The sequence below is a fragment of the Lepidochelys kempii genome, chromosome 9 (genome assembly GCF_965140285.1).
Source record: "Lepidochelys kempii isolate rLepKem1 chromosome 9, rLepKem1.hap1, whole genome shotgun sequence".
NCBI classification, from domain to species: Eukaryota; Metazoa; Chordata; order Testudines; family Cheloniidae; genus Lepidochelys; species Lepidochelys kempii.
In genome coordinates this window covers 18073197-18090847 of record NC_136388.1, presented here as the reverse complement: position 1 = coordinate 18090847, position 17651 = coordinate 18073197, and the positions used below count along the sequence as shown (strand labels likewise).

The window sequence follows — 17651 nt, the reverse complement described above, 5'->3', positions numbered from 1 at the left end:
AAAAAGAAGCAGTGGAACTCCCGAAAGGCCGACTGGGAAAAATACCAGGAAGTGATGGAGAAGAGTGTAGCAGCACGGCATATGTTGGTAAATGAGACCCACTGTCACTTTTGTGGTGCTATCTACAAAGCAACCTGCAGAGCCATCCCACGTGGTTGCCACCCGGTCTACATCCCCTGTCTTGATGTGGAGAGCGCTGCCTTGCTCAAGTGGTATGAGGCCTGTGGTGACCCAGATGTGCTGACCATCTGATCGAATCATTGGACACTGCTCGCTGAGCTAGATGGGAGGAGATGTCTGAGAGGATGAGCTTCACCGGCTCCAGCTGCAAGTGTTGGAGTCTGCTCCAAGCCTTGGAGCACTACAGCAGCCACCTGCACTCTGCCGACCCCCAGTGACACCCAACTAGGTACCCGGACACCTACTTAAAGTGGCCAGAACACCTCTGGAGAAACAGGTGCGCAGACAAGTGAGGAACGAATGGCATATGTTTAACCGTGTACACCAGATCATATGCTGCCCAGAACCATTCACTGTAACACAGAGCTGGAACAGACACTGGGTAGCATCAAGTGTGGAACAGCTGCGGGCTATGACAACATATCTCCAGAATTCCTGAAAAAACTTGTCCCCCGTGCTCGGCTCTGGTTTGTGAAATTCTTCCCCAGGGTCATCAGTGAAGGGAGGCTACTGAAGATATTTAATATTTTAATATGGAGATATACCTATCTCATAGAGCTGGAAGGGACTTGAAAGATTATCGAGTCCAGTCCCCTGCTTTCACAGCAGGACCAAGTACCATCCCTTATTTTTGCCCCAGATCCCTAAATGGCCCCCTCAAGGATTGAACGCAGAACACTGGGTTTAGCAGGCCAATGCTCAAAACACTGAGCTATACTTCCTCCCCCCCCCAATATGGCGCACCGCAAAAGTCACTGGCATCCTAAAGCCTGGAAAGGACACAAGTCAAGCATCAAGCTATCGACCCATATCATTGTTGTTGATGTGCTTCAAGGCACTGGAGCGCTTGGTCCTACAGTGCATATTACCCGATGTGGAGAGAATTTTGAGCCCTGACCAAGCCAGCTTTCACCGAGGCCACACTGCATGCGACCAAGTACTTGCGCTGATCACATTTGTTGAAAATGGCTTCCAGAGAAACTTGAAAACAGGTGCTGTTTTCAATAATCTAACAGCGACGTATGATACAGTATGGCACACTGGCTTGCTTGTGAAGGTGTCACAGGTCCTGCTACCTTGGGTCACAGGCATTGTTGAACTGTTCCTCTGCAATAGGCAGTTCAGAGTCCATATGGGGGAGAAGACGAGTGCTTGGAGACGACAGAGCAATGGGTTACCCCAGGGCTCTGTGGTTTTGCCAGCCCTGTTCAACGTTTACATCAGTGACCTGTCAACAATGGAATCACAAAAGTTCATTTACGCAGACGACATCTGTTGTGGTACCCAGGCCCGGACGTTCCACGAGTTTGATGCCATCTTAAACCGGGAGATGACAAAGTTAGCTGACTACTGTAAGACTTTGGTGCCTCCAGCCAAGCATCATAAAAACAATCTCCAGTTTGTTCCATCTTCATCACACCAGTGCAACCTGAGAACTGAATGTTTATCTGAATGGTCAGAAGGTGAAGCATGAAGTAGAACTGGTCTACCTAGGTGTGACCTTAGACCACACACTGAGTTACCATGCCCACTTGAAGAAGACAGCAGCTAAAGTTAAGACTTGCAACAATTTTCTTAGCAAACTGGCAGGTTTGTCATGGGGTGCTCGTGCTCCAACTCTGTGGATGTCAGCTCTTGCCACCTTGTATTCGGTGGTGGAGTACTGCCCACCAGTATGGAGTCAATCGTCACACACCAAACTGGTGGATGTGCAGTTACATGCTGTCATGCGTATCATCTCCGGCACCCTGCGTCCGACTCCACTCCCATGGGTTCCAGTTCTGAGCAATATTGCTCCTCCTCATATCAGATTAGAGGTTGCTACTGGCAAGTTACTGGAGAAAGCACGTGCCAACTCAAGTCTGCCACTGCCCAATGACCTTTTAAACCACCAGCTGCATGGTCACCCATTGCTGGTCACCCATTGCTGTCACGTTGCCCATTATGGTCTCATCTGCCATGCCAGGATGTTAGGGTGGAAACACTCTGGCGAGAGGAATGAATATCTGTTATAATCCCCAACCAGTCCCTCATTGCCAACCCCACAATTTGCCCGCCTGGTTTTGACCTGCCCCGTCACCAGTGGTCCCTGTTGAACAGGTTCCGGACCGGGCAAGGTCTTTATGCAGCCAACCAGTGTCGCTGGGGCCTTCGTGATGGCCCTTTGTGCACCTGTGGCGCAACACAGCCGATGACACACTTTGTCGATGAGTGCCTGCTGACTAGGTTCAGCCGTGGCCTAGAAAAACTGCATCACATCACTGAAGATGCCATCACTTGGCTAGATGACTGTGCACGCATTAAATAATCCAAGGAGCAGCTTACATACCAGAGGCAGTGCGTGAACAGCCCAGGAGTGGGGGTTCTCATGGCAGAGCAGGGTAAGGCTGGCTCCCAGAGTCAAGGATTGGGGTGATCTAGCGGATCACCGGTCCAGACAACACCAGAGGGGAACATCGCAGCTGGATATACCACCCAGTATCTTGCTTTACACTAATGGCCTGATCTTGCACCATAGAAGTAAATGAGAGTTTTACTACTGACATCTATACGATGAGGATCGGAGCTTATAAGTGAGAGTAATGTGTGTCAAATTTATTAAGATTTGGCTCACTCAGGTGTCTGGCCCCTTACAGTGCTGGTAGATGAAGACAGATGATTCTAGGCTATTTGTAGACAATGGAATGCTACATCCAAAAGATGCATTTTTTTTAACCAAGGTGTTTTAGATATAACCTTTAGGAGTCTGACGTTCACCAAATAGTGATGGACAAGTACTGATAACAGTAGCCACATTAGAAATGACTCCGTCTTAACCACAGTGGTGCTACTGCCGCACTATAATGGGGTTTTCACTTACAACAAAAAGTGGAACACAGATCTTCAACCCGACTGACTCAGTGCCAGGTATTGTTGCATCCAGTGTAAATTAAAAGCAGCCTTTTTGGCTCTTGCTTTATTAAAACTCTGCTTCATACACCTTAACCAAAAAAGATCTTCCCAGGAACTGTTTCATGTAAGTTATCATATTTAGAATCCTATATTTCATAAAGTTTGCAACAATATCTATCTCATAGCACCTCAGGATGCGTTTTTTCAAGACAGTTCCATTGGATTTTCTAGTTTTAAAGTTCTGTAAAATTCATAGAGAAATTAATTACACTGAAAAAGAGATTTGTAGTGTTGTCGCTATAAAGCCGATAAGTTTCTGTGTGTGTTTTCATCCAGAAGAGACTCCTCTAGGAAATGTCTTTGTTCTTGTTATGAAAACACACACTTCCATTTCCACTTGAAGATTATATTTGATTGTTCATTTACATGAATTGTTTGAGCCTCTGTATGTGAAATGTTTACTTTCTAGCTTTCCTGGACAAATAAATGATGCACATATGCCAACTTGTTTATGATTTAGTGTATTTCCAAGCCCCCACCAGCTAGCTCCAACGGCTGATCTTCCTGCAAGCAGTGGACAAAGCAGGCGGCTGCCAAACAACGTTATAAGGGAGCATTGCGCAACTTTAAACAAGCATGTTCTCTAATTGATCAGCGATGTAACAACGAAACAACATTAACCGGATGATGTTAAGTGAGGCGTTACTATACATTTTTTTTAATTGTTAGTAACCTCTTCTTCCTCATGGGCTGCCAAGTTGTCTGAGAAGTAAGGGTAATAACAGTTGCATTCCTGGAATGCTCAAAAGTATCAACATTTTGGCCTTCTACAGCAAAACTATGTTATATAGGGCATTTCTTGGCTTCTTCCAAAGGGGAAAAATATATAACACCACTCTTGTCTTTGAATTATCAGGATCTTTGCCTCGGAAAGGGAATCTGTTCCACCAGGAGGGCAGTAGTAGCACCTCAATGTAGCAGAGGCTGATGGAGAAGGACCCTGGAAGAGCTGCTCATGGAGATGGAAGGAGGAATTAGGAGCAGTTCCTCTGAGCAGAGGAAGACAAAGCTCTTCAGCAGGAGGAGACTTTGAGCTAGTTCGTGGAGTGGGAGGCACACCATAGAGAATGGGAGCATTCTCTTATGGAGAGGTTGATAGAATGAGTGGCCGAACAAATCTGGGGTTTGGCCACTGCACCTGTCCATGAGCTGCCTCCACTAGCTGTTGCTCAGGCTGCTGCTGACCCAGAGGACCCTCTTTCTAGACATCTGCCACTCCCCAAAGCCATTGGGAGGAGGACATGGAGACTGCAGGACTCCCAGGACCACATATCCACCGGCAGCTGAAACCCCTTGCATGGGAACCCTCTTGATCATCAAGAAAGGAAACAATGAACCTGTGGGAGTCCCTGCACCCCACCAAGTGCCTGCCCCACAAACTTCATGTGGGAGAAGTCCACTGGTTGTCCAAGAACAATTCTCCCTCCCCCCCATCCCACCTCATCCAGGTAAGGGAAAGGAGACCGGTGTAGAGACATTAATATTTGCTGGTATTTGCAGGATCAGTCCTGTTATATTTTAAATATTGTTGGTTGACATTTCTTTGTAAAATATTTTATTATTAAATGTGATCATTTCCTTGACTGTGTGTGTGGACCCTCCTTCCAAAGTGTGATGAATGGAGGAAGACTTTCTCAGGTTCAGGATTGGGCCTCAAGATTCACACCTAGCACCAATGGCAGGCTCAGTAGAGAGGCCAAGGTAGAGAGGATAGTACACCCTTCAGCTCCTAAAGGTCTCGGGTATAGTTGAGGAACTTTAGAAGAGAAGTGTGGTGCTTAAATTAGTTCACAGTAGGATGTGGAGGCCAATGGTTGGTAGCTGTTAGAAAGGAAAAAATGCTACGTTACCTCAGCACATTGTTGGATTCCAACATGTCTGTGTTGGACTGTGGATATAACAACATGTTAAAGTTCTTGAGGCTATTGATCACATGACTTGTTTAATAGGTTGTTGTTTTAGGTAAAAATTGAATGTTTTCCCCCCTCTTCTTGGAATGGGAAAAACTTAAAGTATGTTTGTTTTTTTGAAAATTTGTGTGTGTGATGATTTTCGTGGACTCGTCACCTCTAGGCTCAGGACGCTTTATTATTGTTACAAGTACGTTGTCGCAAGAAGATAGGTAAGAGACCATTGTGTCAAGAGTTTTCGGCTTGTACAGTGGGGTTGTGAGGAATTTACAGACTTCCGTAAAGAGAAGTTTCTAACAAAAGCCATTATAACATAGGACTAAATTCTGGGCTAAATTACACCAATCTAAAGTAACTCCGTTGACTTCAGTGGAGTCACTTGAGACTGATGTAATTTAGACCAGAATTTAGTCCTATTGACTTAATTGGAGTCAGTTAAGACTTGGACCACAGTTACACTGGTGAAGCATTTCAGATTAATCAAGCTTAGTTCTTGTTTTACCTTTTCAAAATAAGTGTGGAAAATCATCCAGCCTTTTTCTCTTTCTTTAATTTTTGACGTAAGATCATAATTGACTCTGGATATTTTTGTTTAATGGGAGGGACTATTAACCATATTTATCGTTTTTGAAGAAAAGCAGCATTCCGGATTAAGCTCTCTTCTACATCTTTGTAACTCTATTCTTATGACAGAGTTAGTTTATTGACTGACTTGTTTCACAGAGAGATCAATAGTATTCAGCCTACAGATTCTTTAGTTAACATCTCCAGTAAGAGGAGAGTTTGTATCACATTAACAGCTCTCTTGTTGAATTGAGAAGTTGGTGTAATTTATCTAATTCCTGCAGAAAGATCCAAAAATAGACAGTCAAATCATCCTCCGTTCATATTCATTAATGCTTTGATCTAACATTTGCACTGTTGATAGATGCCTTTAGAGACCTCTTGATGTGTGTGTCTCCTATCTCACTGCCATTAAACCTACCGGCTAGATTCTATTTGGAAAAACTGCTGATACAAATAAATCTCAGTATTATTTCTATGGGAATTTCAAGGGCCATACAAGTACAGAGCAGAGCTTCATCTCAGGGGGGAATGGTGTACCTTTTGGGATGGTGCAACGGACCCCTTCCTCCCTCCACTTCTTAAGACAGGTCCCTATAGTCTCAGGGAGATAAGTGCGTAGCCCTGCCAATTCCTCACCCAGCCTTGTCCCCTTTGGAGTAAAGTGTGTTTCTGGAGTGATTGTAGGTAGCAATTCCTGTGCTCCCGAGATTAGATGCTTTGCATTTGTGACTGGTCTCTGCAAACACCATTGTAAGAGCCAATCACAATTGGGGCCCTTATGCAGCATAATGAACTATAGTAGCATTGCTTTGTATGGGTAAGCTCCTGAAGTTTCTATGGAGGGTCAGATTCTGCTCAGTTACACGTACATTCAGGGGAACTGAGGGCAGAGTTCTTAATCCCAATAGTTAATGAGAGTGATGATTTAGGGGTTATAATCCCCTCAGTGTCTGTTCTTCGATGACCCTGCCATCTGTGTGTGTCGAGGGCAAACTGCCTTAACACGGTCCCAAAACTTTCAGAAGGATCCAAGTACAGGTGTGGGACTAAAATATAGTGGGCTTGGAGACTACATGTGCTATCCTTCCTCTCCTCTCCTCACACTAAGCTACTGCTGCTGCCCCCACCCGCCCACCCACCAGCATAGGAAAGGCTGAATTCCTTTCTCTGTGGAACTCCCCTTGAGGTGAAGCTCCAGGGACAGGAGCAATGTAGTAGGGAGGCTTAGAAGTGTTGCTCTATTGCAGCTGAAGCTGCTAATAACAGGAGCTGTAAGTTGGCAATACCATTAGAAGCAACAGAGATGTTTGTTCCAGTACATGAGTTGCCCTCCTTTTCCCCAGAAATAACATCACAGTAAGTGCCAGCAGGAAGGCCAGTTTGCAAATTCACATTCAAGCTCCAGTCATCATTATTAAAGGCAATGAATCCTCTATTACCACGCCCAAAAGCCACTTGATTTCTGCCATTGTCCCACCAGTTTTGAGAAAGGCTGGCCATCGACCACAGTTCGGAAAATAACCATGTTCCTTCTTTGACGCCACCTATGTTCACAGACCCAACCGTTCCACAAGTGCTATCTGCATTGATTGTAATAGCTTTGGTTGAACCATCACCATTGCTTGGTGGTCCTATCCAGTCATTAACATCCTTTCTGTTCTGGAAATTTCTTGTCCAGCGGTAACTTGACATTACACATGTGAATCCATAAGGATGAGCAAGCATGAAACCAAGGGCTGTTTTATATAGTCTGGCATCCCAGAAGGTTAGAATAGAAGCTCCTCCAGCACCATGTCCCCTTTGGTTGTCATGATTATCCATAAAGGCAAAGGCTCTGGAGCTGTAGGGAGGCACAGGAAGCTTGCAGAGATGTCTCTTTCTGTGCTTCTGGTGCATCACTCAGGTCTCTGGCCTGCAGGAGGTGAAACCTGCCCTTTGTAAAGTGATCCAGAGTGGTCATCCCCACTGCACTTTGTCCTGTCGGTTTTTCCATGGGTAAGGGAGTGTTCTGGCACTCTAGGTTATAATCAGTCTTTAGACAAATGGGAGTTTAACTTGGGTAAAGACTGAGTAAAAGCTTCAGTAATGGGGGAGGGGGAAAGAGTCTCCCTTCTTTCCTTGTTTTGGGGCCAGCTTGTAATATCAGTGTGAGTTCTGCTAGCTAGCACATGCCAATAAACTGTGGTTCATTTCATTCAGGAATAAGAGTTGATTTACTATTGGTTGCTTATGAAAAGCTGGAAAAGGAATTCCTTTATTTACAGTGTTTCAAACCCTTGGGCTTCAGAAATCCTGAGTCAGCCCCTCCAAAAACATGAGATGATAATACATTGTTTGTCTTCTGAGCTTTTAGTGGTCTTTTCCCCCAAAACTTTTCTCTGCAAACTTGTTTTTAAATGAAAGGTGAGGTTTTCACTCAATTACATGACTTTTGGTTTGGGGGCTTTTAGAAAAACTCCAAATACTATGAGATAAAATCATTAGAATTGTCCACACAGTTCTATGCTACATGTTCCTTACTAGAAATATAACTATGGGACTTAACTCTAAGGATGAAGTTTTCTCTTCTATAGTAAGCAGTGATTCACAGGAACGACAGTCTGTATGATTAACTGTAGCAGCTATCTCTTCTAGTACATCTAATTATTTGTTCATTAGACGATAAGCCCAGGAGTTAGGAATGTTTGGGGTCTCTCTGTTTAAAGGGCAGTCTCATAATGTACATATTAAAAATGAGCTTTCTGGTTTGCTTAAGTTAGACTGACAGGCTAAGAAACTTGTGTTGGTTTTGGCGGACAATGAAAAGCATATTAAGAGAAAAAAGCTTTTGAGGATTGCTGTATCTATAAAATCATAAAGCATAATATAAACTTTGTACTGTTTGCTTGTTTAACATTTAAAAGCCCATTAACAAATAGCATCTGATTGTGTGTGGAATAAGAGAATAAAAAGCATATAGAGTTCTCCTTTTGTAAACATGCCCTTGAACCCACTTGTTGCTTTGATAGAAGATTTAGTCACACTGAGAGGGGAGCTGGCCTTTACTCAATGGAGAACCATCATTATAATATATTTAAAATAATTATATCCTGGGTAGTGGAACTTCTCTAGGTTTGTATGTAATGTAGCAAGGATAAATTAATCAGAATGCTATGCCTGGCTTTCCCCATCATTGGAAGAGGTGGAGGAATAAGGGGAAGAATGTGAATGTGGTTAATTGTTGGAGAGGGAGTGTTCATTTGCTTGTCTTGCTGGTTGAGGATTACGTGGGATGGAATTGCTGTGGTTTGTTTCTGTGTGTGAGGGTGAGGGTGAGGGCGGGTGGGTGGGATGGGAAGGGGAGAGTCAATATTTGCATTTTAAGTGGTGTTCAGGGCACATAGAGCAAGCGGATGGTGTGGATTTTTGTTCTTCCTCTGCAAAAGTCTTAATAAACATGTGACCTGATCCTGCATTGCTTTTCTCCATGTGAGTAATATTTATTCATATTAGTAGTACTCTTGAAGTCAATGGGATTAGTCATGGGAACATGGAGGACAAAAAGACAGAAGGATTGGCAAAATAGGGTCCATAACTAATTATAAAATTTTTTGGCTTCCTTCCTTTATCACTAGGATTGCAAAGTACCTGCATCTGGAAAGCTTTAAGCAACCGATAAAGGGAGATATGCATGGAAATTTTAAACTTCAGCAATGGGAGAATGGAGCTAAAACGTGTGCCTCTTCGAATACAGATAAAATAAGCAAAGGCGGCTCTGGCTAATGGTTAGATTAGAGTAATGGGGATTAGTACACCTGGGTTCTGCTCCTGACTTTGCCACTGAATTGCTGTGTGGCATTGGGAAGGTCCCTTAAGATGAAATACTGACAAGAAAATGAGGCAGGCAATTGCTGTTGAGCTGTAGAACTTGCCCATCTTCAGTCCTCTGTCTCTCCTAGGTAACAATTATTAGTCATACCAAATTGCATGGTGTGTGGGGGTTTTCCGCCTTCATAGATAGGGGCTAGGGTAGATAGCAAATACAGGGCAGATCTTCAATGGAGCTATGACAGTTTACAATAGCTGAGGAACTGCCCCTACACCTTCGTATTTGATCTTGCTGTGAATCAAAATCTATACTCTGGACCCTAGAAGAGGGAAATACCAGAGACCTAACCTATTGTATCATCTGATCCTTACATTCTGACTATAATTGCAATGAAACATTTCATTCATAAACTGAATGAAACTTTTTTGAAGTCCCAAGCTATAAATTATAAGTGCTAATGAATGTTATATGTACATTTTAAATCTACTAAGCAGAAAGAGAAATCATAGTGCAAATGCAAATCTTTCTTGCCTACTATGAGACATTAGTGAATACCCTGAAATAGAAGAATTATCTAGTCCTAGGAGAAATAATTACATATGTGACATATATCTAATGGAGATTATTGTTTAGATCTACAGTAAAATAATCAATGATTGCTTTGGCCATAAATTTGCAATATTTAGCAGAATGTCCTTGTCATTTCATACAGAAGTGATATCAAGAAACCTGAGATTAATAGTTGTCATAGAATCATAGAATATCAGGGTTGGAAGGGACTTCAGGAGGTCATCTAGTCCAACCCCCTGCTCAAAGCAGGACCAATCCCCAGTTAAATCATCCCAGACAGGGCTTTGTCAAGCCTGACCTTAAAAACTTCTAAGGAAGGAGATTCTACCACCTCCCTAGGTAACGCATTCCAGTGTTTCACCACCCTCCTAGTGAAAAAGTTTTTCCTAATATCCAACCTAAACCTCCCCCACTGCAACTTGAGACCATTACTCCTTGTCCTGTCCTCTTCTACCACTGAGAATAGTCTAGAACCATCCTCTCTGGAACCACCTCTCAGGTAGTTGAAAGCAGCTATCAAAACCCCCCTCATTCTTCTCTTCTGCAGACTAAACAATCCCAGTTCCCTCAGCCTCTCCTCATAAGTCATGTGTTCCAGACCCCTAATAATTTTTGTTGCCCTTCGCTGGACTCTCTCCAATTTATCCACATCCTTCTTGTAGTGTGGGGCCCAAAACTGGACACAGTACTCCAAATGAGGCCTCACCAATATCGAATAGAGGGGAACGATCATGTCCCTCGATTTGCTCGCTATGCCCCTACTTATACATCCCAAAATGCCATTGGCCTTCTTGGCAACAAGGGCACACTGCTGACTCATATCCAGCTTCTCGTCCACTGTCACCCCTAGGTCCTTTTCCGCAGAACGGCTGCCTAGCCGTTCGGTCCCTAGTCTGTAGCTGTGCATTGGGTTCTTCTGTCCTAAGTGCAGGACCCTGCACTTATCCTTATTGAACCTCATCAGATTTCTTTTGGCCCAATCCTCCAATTTGTCTAGGTCCCTCTGTATCCTATTCCTGCCCTCCAGCGTATCTACCGCTCCTCCCAGTTTAATATCATCCGCAAATTTGCTGAGACTGCAATCCACACCATCCTCCAGATCATTTATGAAGATATTGAGCAAAACCGGCCCCAGGACCGACCCCTGGGGCACTCCACTTGACACTGGCTGCCAACTAGACATGGAGCCATTGATCACATTTATGTGAAAATGATTTTCATGTTTATAGTAACTTTTGGAAATTTTGCATTTTTCATTTTGCCTGTAAGGTGATGTTCTCCTACTTAAATCAGTGGGAATTTTGCCATTGATTTTATTGAAAGCAGGATTAAGTTTTTGGGCCCTGTAAAGAATTAACCATAGCTTTAAATTTACTCACAGGACTTGTGTCATTGAAATCATAGTATTTAAAGTAGCATATGCATAAACCTTTATAGAATCGGGTTCTTAATTTGCGGTGCTTCTGAGCGTAAAAAGACATCAACAGTTTGACACCATGGGTGAAATTTTGCCCTCCTTTTTGTCAATGACAAAACCCCATTGACTTCTCTGGGACCAGGATTTCACACCGTATGCTCTGATGGTAAATTCTTTGGTGCAGGGCTTGTCTCACAATGTGTATAATCTACTGGTCAGTGTGTGTTAAGGCTCTCTCTCTTGCTCGATCCATATAGTGTATGTCTGTTCTAGCTAAAACTGGTCAGAAATTCTTCAGTGAAACTTTTTTGGTCAGAAAATACAGATTCATTGAATTCAGAAAGTTTCACTGAGACAATGGAAGTATTTTTATTTTAAATGACCTTTATTTTAAATATGTCCAACAGAACACAGGTGAGGCTCTGACAGGACCCTGCTTGCTCACCTTCACAGCCCTTCAAGCCTGGTGGGCTGAAGGAGACCTGGGAGTACTGGCTCCTGGTCCCAGCAGCCCTTTCCAGTATCGCTCAAATAATTTTGAATAACACATTAGCATACAATCAGAAATGGGGCAGTTTGGAGAGGATAAATCAGCCATTTATGTAGTTCTCTTGACATGACTTTCCTAGTGTATTATACAGATTATTATATTTATATTCCTTTTCTCTATTCCTCCTTTTCCCCCAATGACTTTCCTAGTGTATTATACAGATTATTATATTTATATTCCTTTTCTCTATTCCTCCTTTTCCCCCAAAGGCCAAATGTATGTCTGGAACAAGAGCTGGCAATAGTGGGACAGCGACAGCCGTGTGTTCAGGCTTTTGCCCAGGTTGTCAAGATGTGGAAACAAGGCTGCACAGGACACAGGTGGTGTATGGGCTATGAGAGAAGGTAATGCATGATTGCTAACTAAGTTATTTTATTACCTGTTTTCTGGTAAGGCAATTGATAGGAATGCTTCATACTTTGCCAAGAAGTATGTACTGAGAAATGTATTCCAGTACCTTTAGCCCTCCCCACAAAAAAGTTGCTATGGATCTATCAGTATGTGCTGTTGGGATTTTGCAGTCAATTTGTATTTCTATCAATCAGAGGCATGTGTTTCTGCACATTAGCATTTATTGTGGTGGGTAAAAATTATTTTTTAAAAGGGTTTTTTATTTGAATAGGTTTATATTAAGGCCTAAACATTATAATCTGTTAAGCCATTTAATTTAAAATACAAAAAAAATTTACACATTTGCTACCAAGTTTTAAAGAGTCAAACCACTGAACCGGTGGAAGTCACTGGCTAAGCACCTAGAACCAGAATTTGTTTAAGTGATAAACCAGTTTTTGACAGTGGGGCATGTTTCACTTTACTTTCTCAGGTACAAGAACCATTGATAATGTCTGAAACGAGCGCATGTTACAGATATAATGTGTGTGACGTATTAAGTCCTGTGTACATTACTGCTTTGTTTTGAATAAGCTTCACAGAAGGAAGTTGGGATAATTCTCTTCCATTGACTCTTACTTGATAGGACGGGGTATTACACAGTGTACAAACAAGTGTACATCATAGAACATCGAACTGTCTATAAATGTTGTCCAGGATGGACCCAACAAGATGACGAACCTGGCTGCTTGTACTGTAAGTTGTGACTGGATCCATCCAACTTTGTGAGGCAAAGATAGAATAAATTTCTCCATCTGGCCTTATATACTTATTGACTGTGTGTTGTGAAAAGATGTCCTCTCTCTATTGCTTTTTAGATACATTTAGGATTCCCATAAAGGTGAATGGTCTCTTATCATAGACTTTTTAAAAAAATGTGCATAGTAGCACCAGGTATCTTCAAGATGGCTGACAAATACTTTGCAAGGGCTATCATTAGAAACTCGATATTCATAATTTATTGGTATGCCAGTCTGTGCTCTCTGCTGGCCTTCCATAGACTTGATGTCCAGTTTAGTGCTGATATAAGCAAATGTAGATTCTTTGAAATAATAGAGTTGTGGCTGCTTAAACCAACACTAAATTTGGCCCTGACTCTCTTGCTCTGCACCTTGCACTCATGTAGCACTGGTATTGCTCTGTCCTCCACAATGGGTATGGCCATTGTTGGGTCTAGAAACTTCTCTACTACAGCTCTTACCATCTACAGGTTTCCTGTATCTCTTTACCTCAGATTCTCCATTTTATTTACTGTACCTCTGAACTTCTCTACTTTGGCTATTTTTTCCCCTGTACAGCAATTTGGCCTATGTTTTGTATGAGAGAGACTAAACAAAATAAAATGTTTTAGGGTTGTATGCAGAGTCCTTGCTTTTGTGGTCATTTTTCTTGAGGGTTTGCCCCTTTCTGCTTCCGACTATTGACTATTTTGTTTGCTTCTCTGTAAATGCTGTCAAAGATGCATTTAAAGTCTGTAACCAAATCTGAAGCATAAAAGGAATTTATCAAATTGAACTTCTATGGAATTGTAAAATCCTTTTCTTGGAAAAATAATGCAGACTCTTGGTGAATTCTTTAAGGCACCTGAGGAGCTGAACTAACCTTTATATTCAATACATTCAAGCACAAGGAGACTGTTTTGATTCAGCTGGTTCTGTATTGTGCATTTGAGGGACGGGGAGGAAATTGTCTCACTGTAGCTGTTACATAATCTATTGAGATGCCAGTTTCAATCATCTCCGCATTACACCACAGCAATTCATCCACCCTTCCATCATTCTCCCTATGGAACCTGGTAGCATTCTCAATCTTGCCAGACTGTGCTTTTCACCCTTTAAACATCTTAAAGTCAAACCACACCATTCCCATTAAACTATCCCAAGGCCATTATTACATTACATTATATTATATTTTATTATCCTGGACTGGGACATCATATCTGTATGATAACTGGAAGGAAGATCCTTTTTGCCTAGTCCCCTAATTTAACTTGTTCAATGTAAACCAGACCCCTGATTCATATCAGTTTGGGAGGCTTCTATTACAACCAGAATATGACACACTGAGGTATTCGTTCTTTCTGAAGAGTTGTACAATGAAGTTTCTTCTTTGTTCTTTGTTGTTTTTTTCTAGTGTTGTGCTCTGTAGGCACTTGTTTCAATGGAGGGAAATGCTCTGAAGGAGGATCCCTCATGTGCCAGTGTCCAGCAGGATTTCAGGGTCCACGCTGCCAGTATGGTGAGTCAAGCTTAAATTGCTTGCAGTGTATCTATAATAGTCTATATTGTTTTGAGGATGCATTCAGATAAAATGAGCTCAACTAATATTTTGTTGACATGAACTCTAACTTGAGGTTACTTCTGCTGCTTTTTAAATGGCTATGCAGCGGCTCCACCTATTCTCAGCACTTGCTTCCTTTTTGTTAAGTTTATTTAATAAAATAAACAAACAAAAAACCACAACTGGCCCAATTTGTAGTGAGGCTGTGATTCTGCACAATGTAATACTAATGAAAACCTCCGTGCTAAGAATACGGTAGAATCTCTGTCTACTGCTCACTTGCTAAATGGGATCACTTTCAGAAGCAGCCTGGCATTCTCACTCCATCTTTTAGCTATGGCCTTAGCCTCACAAATAGTGGACACCCAAAACTCTCAAGTGAGTTGACAGGAGTTTGGTGAATGCAAGGAATGTAGGTTCTGGGCCACAGCTATTTAATGATGGGCTGCTGTAGTGATATGTCTCATATTAGGAAGACTGGCTTTACAAAATATGCTGGAGAACACTTCCTAGTGTTCTGTGAAATGATTTTGATATCTGCAGTTCAGTATTAAAGACGCGGAGTACCTTTTGTGACTGTGGTATCACTGACCCCTTGCATTGTGGTATTTTCCCTCTTACTAGCTCCTTCACAATATTTGGTAATGTGCAGCTGGTCTATCAGGAATTGGTCAGGTTCTGCTCTAGTGTGCACTATGCAAAAGTATGTATTGCAAATATGTATGCAAACTATAAATATTGGCACTAACTGCTCCAGTCTAATAGGTATTTTGTTTTTTTAAGTCAGCCTTTCAGAACAATCTGTCTCGTCAGACAGAGTTGTATAAATGAGGGGAAAACAATGATTTCCACTATATTTCAATCCTTAAGGACTTACTCACATTGTGGTCTGTGCAAATAAAACTTTATTTGAAATTTTAGATCTTCAAATTTTCTCTTTCTAGCCATGTGAAGGGTAATGAGATTTGATGGCACTTTTACACTGACAGATTTTGTTGCAAATCTGTTGCAACAACAGGTTGCAAATGCTGAGCCAAGTTCTTCACCTTGATACACTGATACAAATCTGAACTACCTGAGTGGAAGCCACGCAGAAACTAGACTAATCTCACTTTATGATCTCTATGCAGCATAAAAGAACCTACTCTATCAATTTCTCTCTTTACTGTTCAGAGATATGACCTACCCTGTCACCAAAGCTTTTATTTAAAAAGGCATTCTAAATGATGGTCCAAACACTCGCAATGTGACATTATTGGTATAATGTTTTGGACCATCAGGGTACAGTTATTCTCATTCAACTATATTCTCCCCTCATTTACATCTAATGCTTCATGGTTGTAAGTGAGGGAGAATGTTAATGTCTCTGTCATACTCCATCTTGATTAGAGGCCTTAATTTAAATGCAATGTGCTCAAAAGCTGAATTCCAAATTCAGTGTATGGTTTGTGTCATTCTTATTCTATAAGCTATCAGACTCTGACCTCCACTTGGGCTCATATGGGGCGCTCTGTGATTTGACCTTTTATGGGAACACTACACTGGTGTGGCTTCACTCCAAGTGAGGAGTAGCAACTACTCCTGAGTGGAGGTGATGAGGTAATCTGGGTTACAGCAGGCTACATCACCTGATGGAGAAATGCAAACATTCAGCCAATGAAGGAACAGCAAGTGTTTATTTCACCTATTCCTGACTCTGGTCACAGATGACATTTTTAATGTGTAAACATAGAAAAAAAGGAGCACTTCAATAAATAAAACAAATGGAACTTCAGAATATTGTGGGCCAAACTGTGATCTCAGGCCCGGTCTACATTAAGGATATTTGTATGGGTGTTTCTATGATTATGTATGTACACTTGTGGAAATCACAAATATGTGTGTGCTACACTGACTCAAAGCAGAACTTATGCTCACTGTGGCTTTTGAACTATGTTGAGGTAGCTACACTGGTGCAAATTTCCTTAATGTAGACATGGCCTAAATGACACTGGTGTAAATCTGCAGCAGTAGCACGATGATACCAGTGGACCACCGATACGTACAATGTGTGGAGAGAGAGGAGGTCAGATTCTGGGACTAAAATGAGATTGTGCATTCATTAGCTCACAGGGAGCGGACTGGAGTGATAACTGGAGACATTGTAAAAACAGTGCAAGTTATCCTGCATTTTCAACTCTTCATGGTTAGGCGGAGCTTTATATTGGTGGTTTACTTTCTACTGATTTGTGAGAGTTTGAGTGGGATTTTGGGAGTCATTTCAAGTGTTATACAGTAGCTGCTGTCTGCTGTCTGGCAGGAGTAGATTTATAAATTAAATACGAGAGGAAAAACCTCCATTCAAAAAAGAACCCTAAGGTCAATTCATCTGACCAATCGAAACAAGGTAATTTAGAGTGCAAGTCCTGCTTAAACACTGCAGGGGTCCCCAATCAGTGTGCTTGTGAGATTTGTACCATATTTACAGCCAAAATGAAGTTAGATATATTGCGACATTAACAACTTTGGCTTTTGTTTTTCCATCTGATGTCAGTCACCACTGTCACTCTCCAATTCAAGCCAGCTTCCTGCAGAAATTGGGGTAATCTACTTTGAAATTTAAGGTTTCAGAGTAGCAGCCGTGGCGTTAGTCTGTATCTGCAAAAAGGAGTACTTGTGGCACCTTAGAGACTAACAAATGTATTCACACACACACACACACAGAGAAAAGGTGGAAGTTGCCATACAAACTGTCAGAGGCTAATTAATTAAGATGAGCTATTATCAGCAGGAGAAAAAAACTTTTGTAGTGATAATCAAGATGGCCCATTTAGACAGTTGACAAGAAGGTGTGAGGATACTTAACATGGGGAAATAGATTCAATATGTGTAATGACCCAGCCACTCCCAGTCTCTATTCAAACCCAAGTTAATGGTATCTAGTTTGCATATTAATTCAAGCTCAGCAGGTTTCTCCTTGGAGTCTGTTTTTGTAGCTGTTCTGTTGCAGAATTGCCATCCTTAAGCCTTTTACTGAGTGGCCAGAGA

The 17651-nt window shown here is 42.0% G+C and overlaps 1 protein-coding gene across 7 annotated transcripts in view; it reads left to right on the top strand.

Moving 5' to 3' along the window:
• LOC140917185 (uncharacterized) overlaps window positions 1-17651 on the top strand; it is a 305274-nt gene that overhangs the window by 16626 nt on the left and 270997 nt on the right. For all 7 annotated transcript variants that reach the window (XM_073359429.2, XM_073359432.2, XM_073359433.2 and 4 more), the window contains exons 2-4: window positions 12164-12298; window positions 12931-13040; window positions 14478-14582. In XM_073359429.2, the coding sequence (XP_073215530.1) occupies window positions 12164-12298; window positions 12931-13040; window positions 14478-14582 (350 nt within the window). The remainder of the gene's footprint in view (window positions 1-12163; window positions 12299-12930; window positions 13041-14477; window positions 14583-17651) is intronic.